This window comes from Myotis brandtii, unplaced genomic scaffold (genome assembly GCF_000412655.1).
Source record: "Myotis brandtii unplaced genomic scaffold, ASM41265v1 scaffold847, whole genome shotgun sequence".
NCBI classification, from domain to species: Eukaryota; Metazoa; Chordata; class Mammalia; order Chiroptera; family Vespertilionidae; genus Myotis; species Myotis brandtii.
Genome location: NW_005371441.1, coordinates 1,829,592 through 1,846,476, shown reverse-complemented (window position 1 = coordinate 1,846,476; position 16,885 = coordinate 1,829,592). Strand labels below are relative to the sequence as shown.

At 40.7% G+C, this 16,885-nt stretch overlaps 1 protein-coding gene across 6 annotated transcripts in view; it reads right to left on the bottom strand.

Moving 5' to 3' along the window:
- Positions 1-16,885, bottom strand: part of PLEKHG1 (pleckstrin homology domain containing, family G (with RhoGef domain) member 1) — a 189,980-nt gene that overhangs the window by 31,378 nt on the left and 141,717 nt on the right. For all 6 annotated transcript variants that reach the window (XM_005884706.2, XM_014532127.1, XM_014532126.1 and 3 more), the window contains 2 exons: positions 5,802-5,871; positions 1,836-1,882 (listed from right to left, as the gene is read on the bottom strand). In XM_005884706.2, the coding sequence (XP_005884768.1) occupies positions 1,836-1,882; positions 5,802-5,871 (117 nt within the window). The remainder of the gene's footprint in view (positions 1-1,835; positions 1,883-5,801; positions 5,872-16,885) is intronic.

The window sequence follows — 16,885 nt, the reverse complement described above, 5'->3', positions numbered from 1 at the left end:
TGCCCCTGCTCCCCACCATTGGGTCCAGAGCTCTGTTGGTTCTACAGTTTGGGTGGCTTTTCCTTTCCCTCAGGAGGAAGTTTTGAGAAGTTGATCCTGTGATTTCTCTGAATGAGGGTGTGGGACAATGCTGGCTTTCACCCTACGCACCATGGGTTTAGTTGGGGCATCCTACAGTTTCCTGATACCCTCAGCATAGATGTGGAAACTCCAGGAGAGAACATTGCTTAAGTGAAACTGTGTGAACTGAGGGTGGGTCTACAGATATGCATGTGTGATAAAGGTGCCAATCTGTAGGTAATTGTTTGCTTGGTTTGGTTTTTTGGGAAAAGTATGGTTGGCCACCCACCAAATAAATCACCACAGCCCGATATCCTTTTACTCCACACTGGCTTTCCGGGGCCACTGGAGCAGGGGTCCCATTTGTTCTTCCTACTGTAGCAGCATTAGGGGCTCAGGCTGCTGGCTGCTCTTCCAGGTGGGGCCCACCACCCACTTGACTCTCAGGGACAAGTCTCTACCACGACTGGCCACAGAGCGTATAAAACCTCCTTCGCTCTCACCTTCCTGTCTGGACCCTGGTATAACAACTCAAGGATCATGTGGGAAAATTGACCATCAAAAGGCATGGGGGTGGAGGTGGGGTTCAGAAAGTTCCAGAAACTCTACAAAGATGTAGTGGCATGAGCCATGAGGTTAGAGAATCCTCTTGGGGCCACTCACGAACTATGTGACCCTTGTAAAATCAATAGACCCATCGGAGCCTCACTGCTTCACCCATGCAGGGGGATGGGGCAGCTGGTGGTGAACTGGCACAGGCTGAGGACCTATTGTGGGCCCACACTGTGATGGCTGATCTGCTTTGTTTTAATCCCTGGATATCTCTGGGCCGCTGTGAAAGTTAAATTCAGCAACATTTCTACTTACAGCATTATACACAGTGATTAGGAACCAGTCAGTGCTCAATAAGTGTCTTTTGCACAAAAAAGAAATTCAGTCAGTGTGACCCATGGTCTTAGGCCTTACTGAAATGATCAACAGATGGTCTAGGGCAGTGATGGCGAACCTTTTGAACTCGGCGTGTCAGCATTTTGAAAAACCCTAACTTAACTCTGGTGCCGTGTCACATATAGAAATTTTTTGATATTTGCAACCATAGTAAAACCAAGACTTATATTTTTGACATTTATTTTATATATTTAAATGCCATTTAACAAAGAAAAATCAACCAAAAAAAAGAGTTCGCGTGTCACCTCCGACATGCGTGTCATAGGTTCGCCATCACTGGTCTAGGGGGTGCTCCCTAAACGGCCCAGCCAGCGCTCCCAGAGTAAGCAACGCAGAGGCTGTGATCCAGGTGAGGTCGTGAGTCCTCTCTTCTCTCCTAAACTGATGATCTTTCCTTTCTCTGAACTCCATAAAACTTACCTAGTTCATAGAACTGACAGCAAAAAACAGCCAGATTATATACACTCAGTGGTAGTCCTTCGGAGATTTTTAGGAACCAGGCACACATACAAAAGCGTTACTAGACAAGACGTCTAGCAAAAGACACGGGTTTATTTGGCTTTCCACGGAAGGACACCTCGAAACCTTTTGGGTCTCTTGGAGGGTCTTTCATGATCTTCCCTACAGCAGCTCTCCTGGGAGCCCAAAGCCTGAATGGACCAGCGTGGGGCACCCCTGTGATCCGGGCTCAGCGGGTTTTCCACTTTTCCCAAAGCATTCAGCACAGTGCCAGCCACATAACGTCCGACACCAACATCCACTGGACTGACTGACTCGAGACGATCTGAAAGCGAAGGAAAACATGGCCGCACACCCCCACAGCCTACCTCGGGTAGTTCGTGCAATACTGGGTGTAAATGTGGAAATCTTCACTCTGTAAGGCAACAAAAGAGACTTTCATAGGCAAAAAAGCAGAGACATCATCAGCCACTTACAAACAATACAAATAAACAGCACACATGCCTTTAAATCTGTTTCTCCGGCAACATGAGCCCGCCTCCTGAGCCCTTGTGGCAAACATCTGCGCCTTTTTATCCACTTTGTGTCATATCTAGAATCCACATGCACTTGAGTTCAATAAACACTCATCAAGCATCTGCCGTGTTAGGGAAATTTGAAGAGGGGGGAAAAAGGAAGAGGGGGGACAGAAGGTTTCTGCCCCGGTGCTCACAGACCTTCGGTGGATTTGCAGTGTGGGAGAGAAACAGAAGTGGGTGATTTAAATGTCACGCGAGAAGCATGTGCAGGGTATGAGAAAGCAGCTGCTTGTCTGCAGTTATCTCTGCCCACTGTCTTCTGCACCATTTTCACCGGAGTGCCACTGGGCATCCTTTGACATTGAACTAAGGCTTTATTTTCTCCAAGGCGCCTTCCTTAAGCTTTTGGGCTGAGCCAACCGCTCCTGCTCTGGGCTTCCACAAAATCCAATACTTACCTTTCTTGTGGCATTTCCCAAAGGATAGTGACATGTTCCGTGTACCTGTCTATCTCCCACTCCCGGCTGTGAGTTCCTGCAGCATAGGCGCCATATTGTGCTCATCCGGGATATACTTGTTGAACTACTGAACCCCCCTCTCTTCTGCTAAGCTGGAAATTATTTGACAGCTGGATCCAAGTCTTCCCATCTGTACGGATCTGGCATGTTAGCAATGCCTCAGTGCAGTATGTCTGACTAACCAATGTGGGTTTCTTGCCTTTTGCTATGGTCATATTCCACACTCCCTAGTATTTCTTAATCTTTCAGATGTTTAGTCATCCAATCAAATATGGGGAAATATTCAACCAATACTTCTTGCTCTTAAAGGATAATTGTTTTAAAAGGTAGAACCATGACTTTCACACACATATAACATGAACACTGTCAAAGATTTTATTTTACCTCTTAATTAATGAGGAAGGTGGTAAGATATTACAACTGGATCAAAGAAGAAATAAAAGCATCACACTTTGATCAGTGAGGAATGCTGAAATAAGTTTACAAATGACACAAAAGTGGCTTTTTCTGTAGAGATCGGTGAGTAAAGAAATCAACTGTCTCTCTATGGGACAGTATCCATTGGCATGTCTGTGGCCAAGATCCTTTATTGCTATCCGTGATCTGTAATTGACAGACTTGTAATTTAATTCAAAGCCAATGAAAGGAGCTGTGTGTGTCTGCCCACTGTCTTCTCCACTTTTTTCACTGGAGAGCCACTGCGCATCCTTTGACACTGAACTAAGGCTTTATTTCCTTCAAGGAGCTGTCCTTAAGCTTTTTTCCATTGAAGGCAATGGGAGGTTTTCTACTGTAGGCACCCAATAACCTTTTTGGTCAATTTCAAGGTCCCTGACAAATGTTTCCCTAGATGGCTGAGGGAAAGGGGTTTGCAGATGGGTGGGGGAGGGGGCAGAAGCTAGGTTTTTAAATTTTTGATTATAACTCTCTGAGTCAGAATAAACAATTCAAGGCCAATGAATTACTCTCCATAGTGCCTTTTATTTTACTTTTTAGAACTTCAATGGTTTAAATACATTTTTTTTCTGATTTAAAAGGAATTTTTATTTAGAATCCTTCCTGATAAACTCAAGTAGGATTAGATTTAAAAATTTTTATTTAATAAAGTTTCCCTGGACACAATGAGAAAGATTTCATTTGTAAAGAGCACATGGGTAAGGTGACATTGGCCTGATACGAATATGGGATACCAGCATTTCCTGGGGATACGTTCAGTAAGTGTGTGTGTGTGTGTGTGGGGGGGGTGTGCACACATGTGTGCATGTCTGGGCACTGGAGGGAGAAAGGCAGTGATGGAGGAAGGCCACGCATCAAGGGAGAGGAGGTGGCTAATAGGGGCATTGGATCTCTGAAGACAAACTCTGTCTCCTTGCTAAATGTAACCCAGGGTCAGCCCAGGTCACAGTCAGATAAGGGATGGAAAAGAAGGTGGAGGTAAAGGCAGGAAATAGAGGTAAGTCTTCTCTGGGTGTTTCTAGAGTCCCGGGAGCAGAGGAATGCTCAGCCGGGGGGTATCCTGGCCTGCCCGGGAGGGACCTTCATCTCTGTCCCTCGGGAGAATGGCCTCTGCACTCTGCTCTGCGAGGAGCAGCAGCTGAGACCTGCGCCCGGGCTCTCCGGTTGTCAGTAGGGATTTCTGTAACCCACTCAGACCACAAGCGCGAGGTCAAAGGTGAATCTGTGCAGGCCCCAGTGCTTCAGATGAAAGCCCAAGTCAACCGCCAGCTTTGCCTCTTTCATTAATGGCCTCTCAATTAAAGCAATTTTCCGTCCTCGCGGAGCTGAGCAGCTGCTTGCGCTTCAGAAAGCGCAGCATCTTCTAAATGTCAGGGTGCTGAGTGAAGGGCAGGTCGTGCCAGGACCCGACACCCCCACACAGTTCCCTGCTCACATGTGAGCGTGCGGACTGCCCGAGTCGGTCTTCTAATTAAACCTGGCACTATTACAATGAAAAATGAGATTTGGGAGTTGGCAACGTGGCCCATAAACAGACTTTTATGTGAATAATTAAGCCGGAGCTAAGCATATGCTGGACCGTCTTTAATCAACTTGTGATTACAGTTACCAGTAAAAGCCCAAACGTCTCCAAAAGCCCCGGTGTTGTTTATGTGCTGCGGTTACTTTAACATATCTCCTTTGATATACTTGGCATATCTTTTGACCCATTTCTCCTGCTTTCATTTTCCTTCTCTTTTTCCTATTCCCACCCTTCAGGAGAATGAATTACGACACAGGCGACTTGTGAAAAGAACTGTATGCAGCCATGTGTGCACAAACATTTCACAAGTTAACACGCCCACACCCACACCCACCCACAAAGTCAGGAGTGTTTTATGTACCAGGCCGTCAGCTGCCTTTAAGGAACCACACTGCAATACAGCCCAGAGTGCTATGCTTGGGTCCAAAGCCACTGGATGGATCTGCAGCCGTCGCTCGCACATGACCCCGTGGGGCAAGCGCGGAGCCAGGTCAGGCTGGGGGGACACCTCCGAGTTCCCATTGGACTTGCCTTAGACTCTGGAGCTTGAGAAGAGGTGCTAATTCTTGGTTGATCCCAAAGCACTGAGCTTTGCTTAACCCTTTGTACCTGTGAAACCACAACTGCAGAAATCACACAAGGTTTTGCGGCAAAACCATTTCTGCTAGAGGTTTTCCAAACAAAAGCTGTTGAATTTTTCAGAGACACTTATGATCAGATTCTATATGTACGTCCAGAAAATAATGTTGGAAAGGGTTGCCTTGTATGTTTCAGAATTCTATCTCCTCTCTGGGCACAGAGTACGCACCAACTGCCACTTAAGCTTTAAAAGTCAACTGCCTTTCCTTGTGTTTTCCTAAACCATCAATGCAGGTTAAGAAAAAATGTAGGAAAACAAGAATACATGGTTACGATGTCAGAGATTAATTCTGCTTCTATTTAGCCCCTAAATGATAATTATATAGCCTCGGCTAGTGCCCTATATATTATACATAAAATATTTATAGGCTAATTAAATTTATTTATTTTTCTAACATTCTTCTATTCCCTAATTTCCCCAAATTCAAAGATTTTCTCTATGAAAGCCGAGTAACATCATACAATTGCTATACAAATTCCAGGACAACTACTAAGTTAATATTTCCTAACTTATTGGGGAAAGTCTATTTTTCCCCTTGCTGGTAAAAAAAAAAAAAGCCAGAGTGAGATTAGTGGCTAACTTCACCCACCATGAAACAAACAAGTCATTTTAATGGTAAAATGAAAACAATTTGTGCTCTGTATCTGTGTTGTTGGCCCAGAAAAACGAACCCTGCTTACCTTGGACACAAAACATTCTGCTATGGCCACAGGATCATTTTCACAGTTTTCCAAATCTTGCAAAAGTCCACTAATAAACAAACAAACAAAAAAGGAAATATTAGATTGTAGTTTTATGGTTGAGGGCATTTTATATACCTTAGGCCAGCGGTTCTCAACCTGTGGGTCACGCCCCCTTTGGGGGTCGAACAACCCTTTCACAGGGGTCGCCTAAGACCATCGGAAAACACATATATAATTACATATTGTTTTTGTGATTAATCACTATGCTTTAATTATGTTCAATTTGTAACAATGAAAATACATCCTGCATATCAGATATTTACATTACGATTCATAACAGTAGCAAAATTACAGTTATGAAGTAGCAACGAAAATAATTTTATGGTTGGGGGTCACCACAACATGAGGAACTGTATTAAAGGGTCGCGGCATTAGGAAGGTTGAGAACCACTGTCTTAGGCGTTTAAACATTTATATGGCCTTCACAAGGCATCATTTAATTGGATAACTGAGGACCTATTGTCATTATATCCAAGGCTCAGATAAGGGGCTTTCCAAGGTCATGAAGGGACAGGAATTTAAACTTTGGTCTGATCTGTAACTCTCCCACTCAGAGATAAGCTCTGACCAACATTTACGTCTTCCAGGTGTTTCTCACTGTCGCCATGGGTGCTCACACACACTCATTCATTCATCAAACAGCGTTCCACGCACCAGGGACTGTGCAAGCACCAAGAGCAAATACATTAGTGAGCAAACAGAGACAGTCTCTGGCCCGGGTCTCCTGGAGCTTGGAATCCATTGGAGGAGTCAGATATTCTATCACACTAACAAATATAAAATTTTAAACAAAGGTTGTACCCTAGAGGAAAGATATGCTAGGGCAGTGGTCGGCAAACTGTGGCCCCTTGAGTGTGGCTCTTCCACAAAATACCACGTGCGGGCGCGCATGTACAGTGCGAATGAAACTTCGTGGCCATAACACTCCCTAGATCTTATCTGGGAAGCTAATGGGCTGAGGAAAGTGCAGGAAGTGTAACTATGGTCAAAACAAGTGAAACTCACAAGAACAGTGTAACTATGGTAACCACTACTTTGTTTACCTCTGACTATAAAATAAAGGCTCAGCTTGCCTCTGGACCTCTCTCTGTGGCCTCAGCCAGGCGCAGGAAGATCCACCTAGACCAGGGGTGGGCGAACTTTTTGACTCGAGGGCCACAATGGGTTCTTAAACTGGACCGGAGGGCCGGAACAAAAGCATGGATGGAGTGTTTGTGTGAACTAATATAAATTCAAAGTAAACATCATTACATAAAAGGGTATGGTCTTTTTTTTTTTAGTTTTATTCATTTCAAACGGACCGGATCCGGCCCGCGGGCCGTAGTTTGCCTACGGCTGATCTAGAAGCATGTTCCGCTGTAGCCGTGTCTGCTGCATATACCCATGTTTCTAAACATGCTGATGCCACATTTTCATTATTTTCAGTTTTGTACTATATTGAGTGTTTAATTAGCTGTGCACTACATGTTCAATAACTTAAATAGCCTTGTGTTCTGTTTCCCACCTTCGATTGCCACTATCTAGATTAGAAGCATGTTCCGCTGTAGCCGTGTCTGCTGCATGTACCCATGTTTCTAAACATGCTGATGCCACCTTTTCATTATTTTCAGTTTTGCGTGGTATTTACTTCTGAATTTCCCTAAACCTGCCCACCTCCCATCTTCTCAATGAGTTCTGTTATGAAATTTGATTAAAGTCAGAGCTTACATTTTTAGATATTATTACATTATAAATATTATTCTCATGAGCCTTGCAAGACAACATAATTACATTTCCTTTCTTATATAACCATGTTTCCCCTGGAGTTAAAATTCTCCTCTCTCTCTCTCTCTCTCTCTCTCTCTCCTTTGTATCTCAGTACACACCACTAATTTATCCTTAAACTTTTCGCCAGAGTGTAACTCTCCTCTCACTGTGTGCAAACATCAGGTCATCTATTGGTGCATTCTTTTCTGGTGACCACCTCCTGGTCCCTCTGTCCTCCCGCTCCCACCTGAAAAGGCGGCCCTCCGAGTCTGCGGGGTTCTCTCCCCAACACCCTCCTGACGACGCCTTTCACCCAGCGCCTGTGCTGGAAACCTTGTTTCTTAGATATCATTTCAGATGTTTTTTTTTCTTTTTTAAAGAAAGCTCTTCCTATGTGTCTGTTCTTATTTAAGAAGGTAAAAACTTTGATCTCCAAGGATGATATTGTCATTACTATTTTAAACTTTTTGTTCCTGCTCCTTGGTTATGGCCGAGCTCCTTTCTTTCTGATCACATTTGCTTCTGTCATTCATGTTAGAGGCTCTCGACAAATATCCGGGATCTTCATGTGTCCTTTTCTGTTTGAAGGTGAGACACCTCAGGGCCGACCGTAAACTTTGTGCAGAAGTACAGCGCTCGCTCCCAGGCAGCGCCTCCCAGCTACTGGTGTTAGAACTTTTTTTACGCTCTGAAGAGATATTTATGTGGGTTCTATCTATTGATATGTTCTATATTAAAAATTAAAACAATTTAAAAAAAATCCATCAATTCACTTCATAATAAATATAATTATGTTAACATAAATTTCTGTGAAAAATAGATTTTATAAAACAAAACAAAAAAAAATTAGTGAGAAGAGTAGCATTTTTTAAAATTTTTGCAAATCTCTAATGTCTACCTTAACCCAGATAGAATCTCATCTCTGCTTCTGCATTCAATCTATTGCAATCTGCTATCTTGGTTGAAGTATTGAGGAAAGTCCTGCCTCACACACATATGTCATTAGAAAAGGGAGGAATATTTTAATAGCCTTTCAGATAAGTGGGGATATCTCTCTTGGATATTAGTCATAGTTTCTTAGGGGTTTGTTGGAATCTGAAATTATACCAATGTGCTAACTATACCATTACTTTGAAATCTATTGGTCTATCTTGCACTTTGAAAGGATCTTTTACCAAATGTATGATTTCAGGAGAGTCCCAATTTGAAAATTCTTTCCTAATATTGTCATAAAAACATTCCCTTTGTAAGATTATTTTTAGTTTGGAAAATATAGTTCTGATATTTATATCAATATCTTTCATAGGCGCATTTGAGATCTTGCTCCCTAGCCTATGTCATCAGTTTGGCTCAAATAAATAAAAGATGGGTATGAGTAAATTAAAGACAGTTGAAAGCTAATCATTGGGACCGAAACACTGGATGGAGATAAAAGGTTGAAGAAAAAGAATAGCCGAAGAAGCCATGCTTCTGGTCCAGTGTTCCCATTCCTGGAGGATGCCGTGCTTTGGATGTAGGTTTTGTGTCCAGTCTTTCAATATTCATTCTCTTTCTGGGCACAAAAGGATTTTGAGCAGAATTCATCATGTCACTTCTCATAGCTTAATAGAAATACTCCTTGGCAACAGTTTAGCTCCTTGAGTTCTAAATGTTATGCTCATCAAGCTCTCCTTGCAGCTTTAATTTCATCTCCACAGTTGACTTGCTGGCAGGAGGAAGTGTCTTAGGGGACCCGCCCAGGCTCTAGGTAAAGCTCACAGGTGAATGAGTAACTGGCACTAATTGCTTAAGAACCACAGATCTGGGAGGTTGCTCAGACACCTTCCAGTCCCAACCCCTAATTGTAAGGTGAGGAAACCATGGCTCCTTAAAAAGGAGGTGGTTTACCTTAGGCCACACAGCTAATAATTAATGGCCTCGGCTGGGGTTAGTGTCAGGGATCTGAATGCCAGCTCTGTACTACATTGTAAACACATTGACTGAAAGATTTGTTTCCTGATTGACTTGAGAAAGCTGAGGGCTGGACTCTGCATGTGGTGCCTTCAGCATGGTACCTGCCTACATGGGAGGCCTTGTCTGAGTCACTCGGCCAGCTCTCCTTTCCCACTCTTTTCTAAAATAGGATACACACACTAAAAATGGGAACAGTGAGGAGGACGAAATGGGAACTCGCTCATTCCCTTGTCATCAGGGCTCTCATCCTGATATAGTTGGCCCACCACCTTGCTTGCTCTCCATTCAACATAGTCATTACTGAAAGCCTCCTGTGTTGGGCACTGTTATAGGTACTGGGATTAGAGAGTAAAGAACATAGACAAAGGCCCTGTCACATGGTGACTATGTTCTCATCAGGGGCGATAGAGTTAATAACTGAATAACTAAAAAACACATCAAACAGAAGACAACAATGTTGGCAAGGATGTGAGGAAGTGGAACCTGTGTGCACTGCTAGTGGGAATACAAAATGGTGCTGCTACTATGGAAAGCAGTATGAAGGTTCTTAAAAAATAAATAAAAAATGGAGCTACCATATGATCCACCAATTCCACTTTGGGGCATTTATCCAAAAGAATTGAAATCAGGATACCAATGTTGGCAAGGATGTGAGGAAGTGGAACCTGTGTGTACTGCTAGTGGGAATACAAAATGGTGTCGCTACTATGGAAAGTAGTATGGAGGTTCTTTAAAAAAAAAATAAAAAAAAATGGAGCTATCATATGATCCACCAATTCCACTTTGGGGCATTTATCTAAAAGAATTGAAATCAGGATATCTGGGATTAGAGAGTAAAGAACATAGACAAAGGCCCTGTCACATGGTGACTATGTTCTCATCAGGGGTGATGGAGTTAATAACTGAATAACTAAAAAACACAACATCAAACAGAAGACAACAATGTTGGCAAGGATGTGAGGAAGTGGAACCTGTGTGCACTGCTAGTGGGAATACAAAATGGTGCTGCTACTATGGAAAGCAGTATGAAGGTTCTTAAAAAATAAATAAAAAATGGAGCTACCATATGATCCACCAATTCCACTTTGGGGCATTTATCCAAAAGAATTGAAATCAGGATACTGAAGAGACATGAGCACTCCCATGTTCATTGCAACTGTTAACACAAAGCCAAAGAAAATAATTAAATAACAAGAGTAAAGCTCAAAACAAACAAACAAAAAACAAACAAACAAAAGACAAAGCCAAGATGTGGAAAGAAGCTAAATGTCCATAAATGGATAAAAAAATCTAGAATGTGGAACATAGATTCAATGAAAAGACATGAGCACTCCCATGTTCATTGCAACTGTTAACAAAAAGCCAAAGAAAATAATTAAATAACAAGAATAAAGCTCAAAACAAACAAACAAACAAACAAAGACAAAGCCAAGATGTGGAAACAAGCTAAACGTCCATGAATGGATAAAAAAATCTAGAATGTGGAACATACATACAATGAAGTGTTATTTAGCCTTAAAAAAAATAAGGAAACTCTGCAATATGTCCTAACATGAATGAAACTTGAGGACATATGCTACATGAATTAAGGCAGTCACAGAAAGACAAATACTGTCATGATTCCACTTATATAAGGAATCTAAAATAGCCATACTCCTAGAATGAGGTGGTAGAATGGTGGTTGCCAGGAGCTGGGGGTGTGGGAAATGGAGGAGTTGCTGGTCAACGGGCATATAGTTTCAGTTAAACAAGATGAATACATCTTAGAGATCTGCTGTACAACATTACACCCAAGTGAACAATAATGTATTGTACACTTACAAATTTGTTAACAGGGTACATCTCATGTCAAGTTCACAGAAAGACAAATACTGTCATGATTCCACTTATATGAGGAATCTAAAATTGTCAAACTCCTAGAATGAGGTGGTAGAATGGTGGTTGCCAGGGGCTGGGGGTGTGGGAAATGGAGGAGTTGCTGGTCAATGGGCATATAGTTTCAATTAAACAAGATGAATGCATCTTAGAGATCTGCTGTACAACATTACACCCAAGTGAACAATAATGTATTGTGCACTTACAAATTTGTTAAGAGGGTACATCTCATGTCAAGTCCAGTTAGGGCTCATGTCAAGTATTCTTACACAAAAAATCAAGTATTAAAAACCTATTTTGCTAAAAAACGAATTCCTAAATGAAACTACAGGAGAAAGTCACACACCACAGCACCTTATCACGAGAGAATCATTGATCGGCTGCCTCCTGCACGCCCCCTACTGGGGATTGAGCTCGCAACCAGGGCATGTGCCCTGACCGGGAATCAAACCCAGGACCCTTCAGTCCGCAGGCTGATGCTCAACCACTGACCCAAACCAGTTAGGGCTCATGTCAAGTATTCTTACACAAAAAAATCAAATATTAAAAACCCATTTTGCTAAAAACTAATCCCTAAATGAAATTACAGGAGAAATTTACACACCATAGCACCTTATCACTTAATAAGAAATGTGAAAATAATAATATGACATTGTACTATATGATATGAAACATAAAGAGGGTGACGTGATGGAGAGCACCGGAGGCTGGGTGAGGGTGGAAGGTGTTGGGGTAGTTGTGGAAGGTGAACTTGAGCGTAGGGAGGGCTACAAGAGAAAGGCATTTAAGAAACCGGTTGTGAGTCCAGGACAGAAGGAACTTGGGTGTTCTTAAACGAAGTATAGAAAGGAAGCCCTGTGGCTGGAGTTTGATGAACAACAGGGAGTGTGGGAGATACAAAAAGAAGACTAACTATAACATAAATGTGCTACCTACTAAGGGCGCACAGATGGGGCCATGGGATGTGTATAGCAGCCACGTGTCTTTATAGAAGACACTCCATAAAGACCAGAATCAGGGCTGTCCCTCTCGAGTTACAGCCTGGCGGGGTGGGGACTAGATTTCTCGTTGCATCAGTGCAACTAATGAGCAACTCCACGTGGACATTAGCAGGAAGGGGTGACTCACGGATTGTGTTTTGTTCTCAAAACTAAAATTAGAGTCATCCTACATTCAGGTTTGGGGTATTTTCCCTTTTCCCTGAGTAACTGTTACATATATTTTCTCCTTTTGAGTAGGGCTATAAAAAAGAAAATACGATTTTTTTTTTACTTGAGTTCAAGTTCTTGGTTTGGATGGGAAATTAGAGAAAACACTGTTCTCTTTTGCAGAACGTATTACATACGAAATTTTCTCTGACCACTGGTGTGAACTTGAAGTTGGGAACAGTATTTTGACCTTGAAGATTGGACTGCCTCACACTGAACGAGATTCGGGAATGCTGCCCCTCCCCTTCCGCTCTGCAATAGACTCAGCAGCCACCTCCTTTTCCCACCCACCTAAGTAGGTCATGGCATCACAGGGGCGCATGTGGGAACGGAACACCAGGTGAGATGAACGGTACTAAATGTGCCATTCATTTTACTGATACATTAGCCCTGGCCTTGAAAAGTTCACATGAAAGAAACCTGTGGGTAAAAATATTTCGACCACTGAGCAGAAGTTAAAGACATTGTGGTGGCATGAAAATGCACTAAAAGAAAAGAGAACCGCCCCCACCTTCCCTTGCCTTATTGTGATATGTATCCCACGATTCATCTTCTAAATTACATTTCAAGGGAGAAAAAAAAGCATGGCCCCAATCCCTTTTTTGTTGTAAGATATATGAATATGGTATTTGCTCTGTGAAGCTTTCACTAGCTCCTCCAGATAAAATTAATTGCATGCTCCTCAGAGTTCCCCAAGCATTTTGTTCACTCCTTGATTATATGACTTACTGCCTCTGCTGTCCATGGTGTCATTAATCTCTATACCACTTAGCCCAGTGTTTTACACACAGTAGTGATTTCACGTAGGTATTGAAGAAGAGTTGAAGGAAAAAGGATATTTTTACTCCATCTTTTAAAGAAGGAAGGGAGCTCTGATGATTTTAATTTGCTAAAATGTAAATTAAAAATCCAATATTCATTCACATATGGAGAAATGGTTTCTATTTCTTCACTCTTTATTCTTTTTATATTTTATTTTTTTACTTTAGAGAGGAAGGGAGAAGGAGAGACACACAGGGAGAAACACTGATGTGAGAGAGAAACATCAATTCATTGCCTCTCATATGCACCCCAACTGGGGATCAAATACGCAACCTGGGTATGTACCCTGACCGGGAATCAAACCCACAACTTTTTGGTGTAGGACGACACTCGAATCAACTGAGCCAGCCTAGCCAGGGCTCCTCATTCTTTATTCTTAAAGAAAGATTCAAGTTACAGTTTAGATAACTCTTTTCAATTCCAAGAGAGTGATGCTGTATACAGTAGTTGACATTTCTTCTTTAATTAGCAGTGAAAAACATAGTTTTTGGGATTTGGGGGGCAAGTTAAAATGGGGAAAGTGGTGTGTGTGTGTGTGTGTGTGCGTGTGTGTGTGTTTTGACTGACCTAGTTTCCTGACTATTTGGAGATTTTTTCCAGACACCAAACCAGAAACTTAAATATCTAGGCTATCATAGAGTTTAGGAGAGAAAGCGAGATTTTGGCATAAAAAAGAAAACAAAAATGAAGTCTCAATTACATTCCAAAACATTTCATGTTGGAATACTTGTGAAATAAAATTTAAATCTAGTTATATACCAACACCGAACAATGACAGTACAAGGAAAGAATGATATGCTATTGTCACTTACGAACATGAATGAAAAAATCTTTAAAAAATACAAACAAATCAAACTTATCAGTGTATAAATATATAAAACATCATCACCAGGTAGGTTTATTCCAGTAATATATGTATGATTCAAATCAGAAAGCCTATTAATATAATTTACCACATTATGAATAGGAAAGACATATGCTAATTTTCTTAGAGGCATATTAAGCATTCTATAAAATCCAATATTCATTCACAATAATATCTTAGCAAAATAGGAAGAAATGTTTATCTATCTAAATCCCAGAGCAAACATCACACTTAATGGTAAAACATTCCTGCTAATGGTTAAAGCATTCCTGCTAATGTAAAAAAAGATAAGGATGTCAACATCTAATCAACATTATGTGGTGGGACTTGGTCAAAGTAATAAGACAAGAAAAAAACATAAGGGGTAGAATTATAAAGGAAGACAAAAAAAATTCTCATTTTCAGATACCACTGTCTGTACAGAAAAAAATAAAATCTATAAACCACAATTATAAGTAATGGGAAAGTTTAGAAAGTCAGTTGGATACATTATCAACATATAAAAATCAAAAGCATCACTAGAAGCCAATTAAAAAATAGAAATTTTAAAATGACATGTATGAAAATGATGGGTAAATTAGAAAACATTATTACAGAACATTTTAAAAGGCTTGATTAAAGAGATTATGTTTATGGATGGGTGACTCAATATTGTAAAGATGTCAATTCTGCCAAAATTAATCTATAAATTTAATGCAATTTCAATAAAAATCCCAACAGAGTTCTTCATTGAACTTGACAGTGCACAGAGTCCAGAAAAGCTAAGCCAATGCTGAAGAAGAGCAATGTGGGCTTAATAATTAGGACATTTGATATGGGTCAGGGATAATCAAATAGGCCAACGAAACAGAGTACAGAGCCCAGCCACAGACCCATGTGTACATGCAAACCTGACCTGGAAAGAATGCAGAACTACAAATCAGCATGGAGAGGGTGTATTTTCAACCTGTGGTGATGGGACCATTGGCTAGCCATTTGACAATAAGAATCTGGGCTTCCTAACATATACCATACTTCTATCGATTTTAGTTAGATTAAAGATATGTATAAAGAGCAAGATTTTAAGGCTCTACAGAAAAAATAAATTTATGAACTGAGAACAGAAGATAATTTTTTAAACACAACACAAAACCCACATGCTATAAAAAGTATATTTATTTAGTGTAGTCAAACTTATGAATTATACAACTTCTTTTCAAAGAAACCACAATGAAAGTTAAAAAAAAACACAAGTCTTAACGAGGACATAATTTGCAGCTCACAAGATCACCAGCCAGAATTCATCAACAACTCCTATACAACAACATGGAAAAGAAACATCCCGACAGACAGATAAGCAATGGATGTGAGCCAATAAACAAGAAAAGATGTTGGGTATTACTGTAATCGGCAAAAGGCAAAGTAATGTATTCCCCCAGTGGAATAGTACACAGCAGTTAAAATAAACAAAGTAGAGCTATAAATCTTAAAAACATTGAGTGAAAAAGATTTGTAAAAATTGACATAATTTATGCTATGCTTGAAATGAGTGAAAGCATGTTACATAGTTTAAATAAATGCTTACACATATAGTCATGGCCACAAAATCATACTTGGGAATGAAACACCAAGTCTTGGATAGTAGTTACAGTTACAGTGACATATTAAGCCCGATTATACTGGCTTGCCAGAGCCAATTCTGCATATTTATTCCTAATTCCATGTTCAGTGATGTCTTGTTAGGAGCTTGAAATCTGCTGGGGTGGGAGTGTTTGTGCCATAGGAATTGGCAAACACTGTCAATCTCAGGTTCCCCTCCCTTGTCCTCAGCTTGGAGAACTGGTCTACCATCACTGTGCCATTCTCCCCAGAGTGAAATGCAGTGGGGAGGAGTACTCATGGTGCTTCAACATTATTTGTAATGTTGTTACGCTTTATAGAATTTTTAAATTAAATATGGCATGAGGAAAAGCTTTGATAGAGCAGGGATGGTTCATGGGTGTTTATCATAGTATTTTATGCTTTTCTGTATTTTGGAAATATTTCCTGAAAAACAAAATCTAGTCAGTTGAAATGTTCAGGCCAGTATAAAACCATTTCCTTTTTGGCCTCTTTAATTTTACAGATTTAAAACTTGCTTAGTTGGTCACAATAATATTATATGATGTTGAAAAACCTGGACCTGAACTAATAATAGAAACTTTAAAATTATTTCAAACCCCAATCATAGATTTGCTGGGCAGCTATATCTTTGAAATCAATTGATGTGGGGTGGTTTATAATAAAGGATTCATAAGAGGCATTCACATAAAAAGTCACACCCATACTCTTATTTAACCAAATCTAATAGCAAGGACATCTGAGCTCTAAATTTAGACTCCAGATTTAAGAGAAAGAAAAAAGAAGTGAATAGGAACATAATAGTATAGAGAACTCAACTGTAAAAGTTTAAGAAGATATTCTTGAAAATAATAATAATGAAATAATAATAATCTATAATAATAAAAGTGTAATATGCTAATTAGACTAGACATCCTTCCGGACAAAGCCACAGTGGGCAGGGGGGCCGCGTT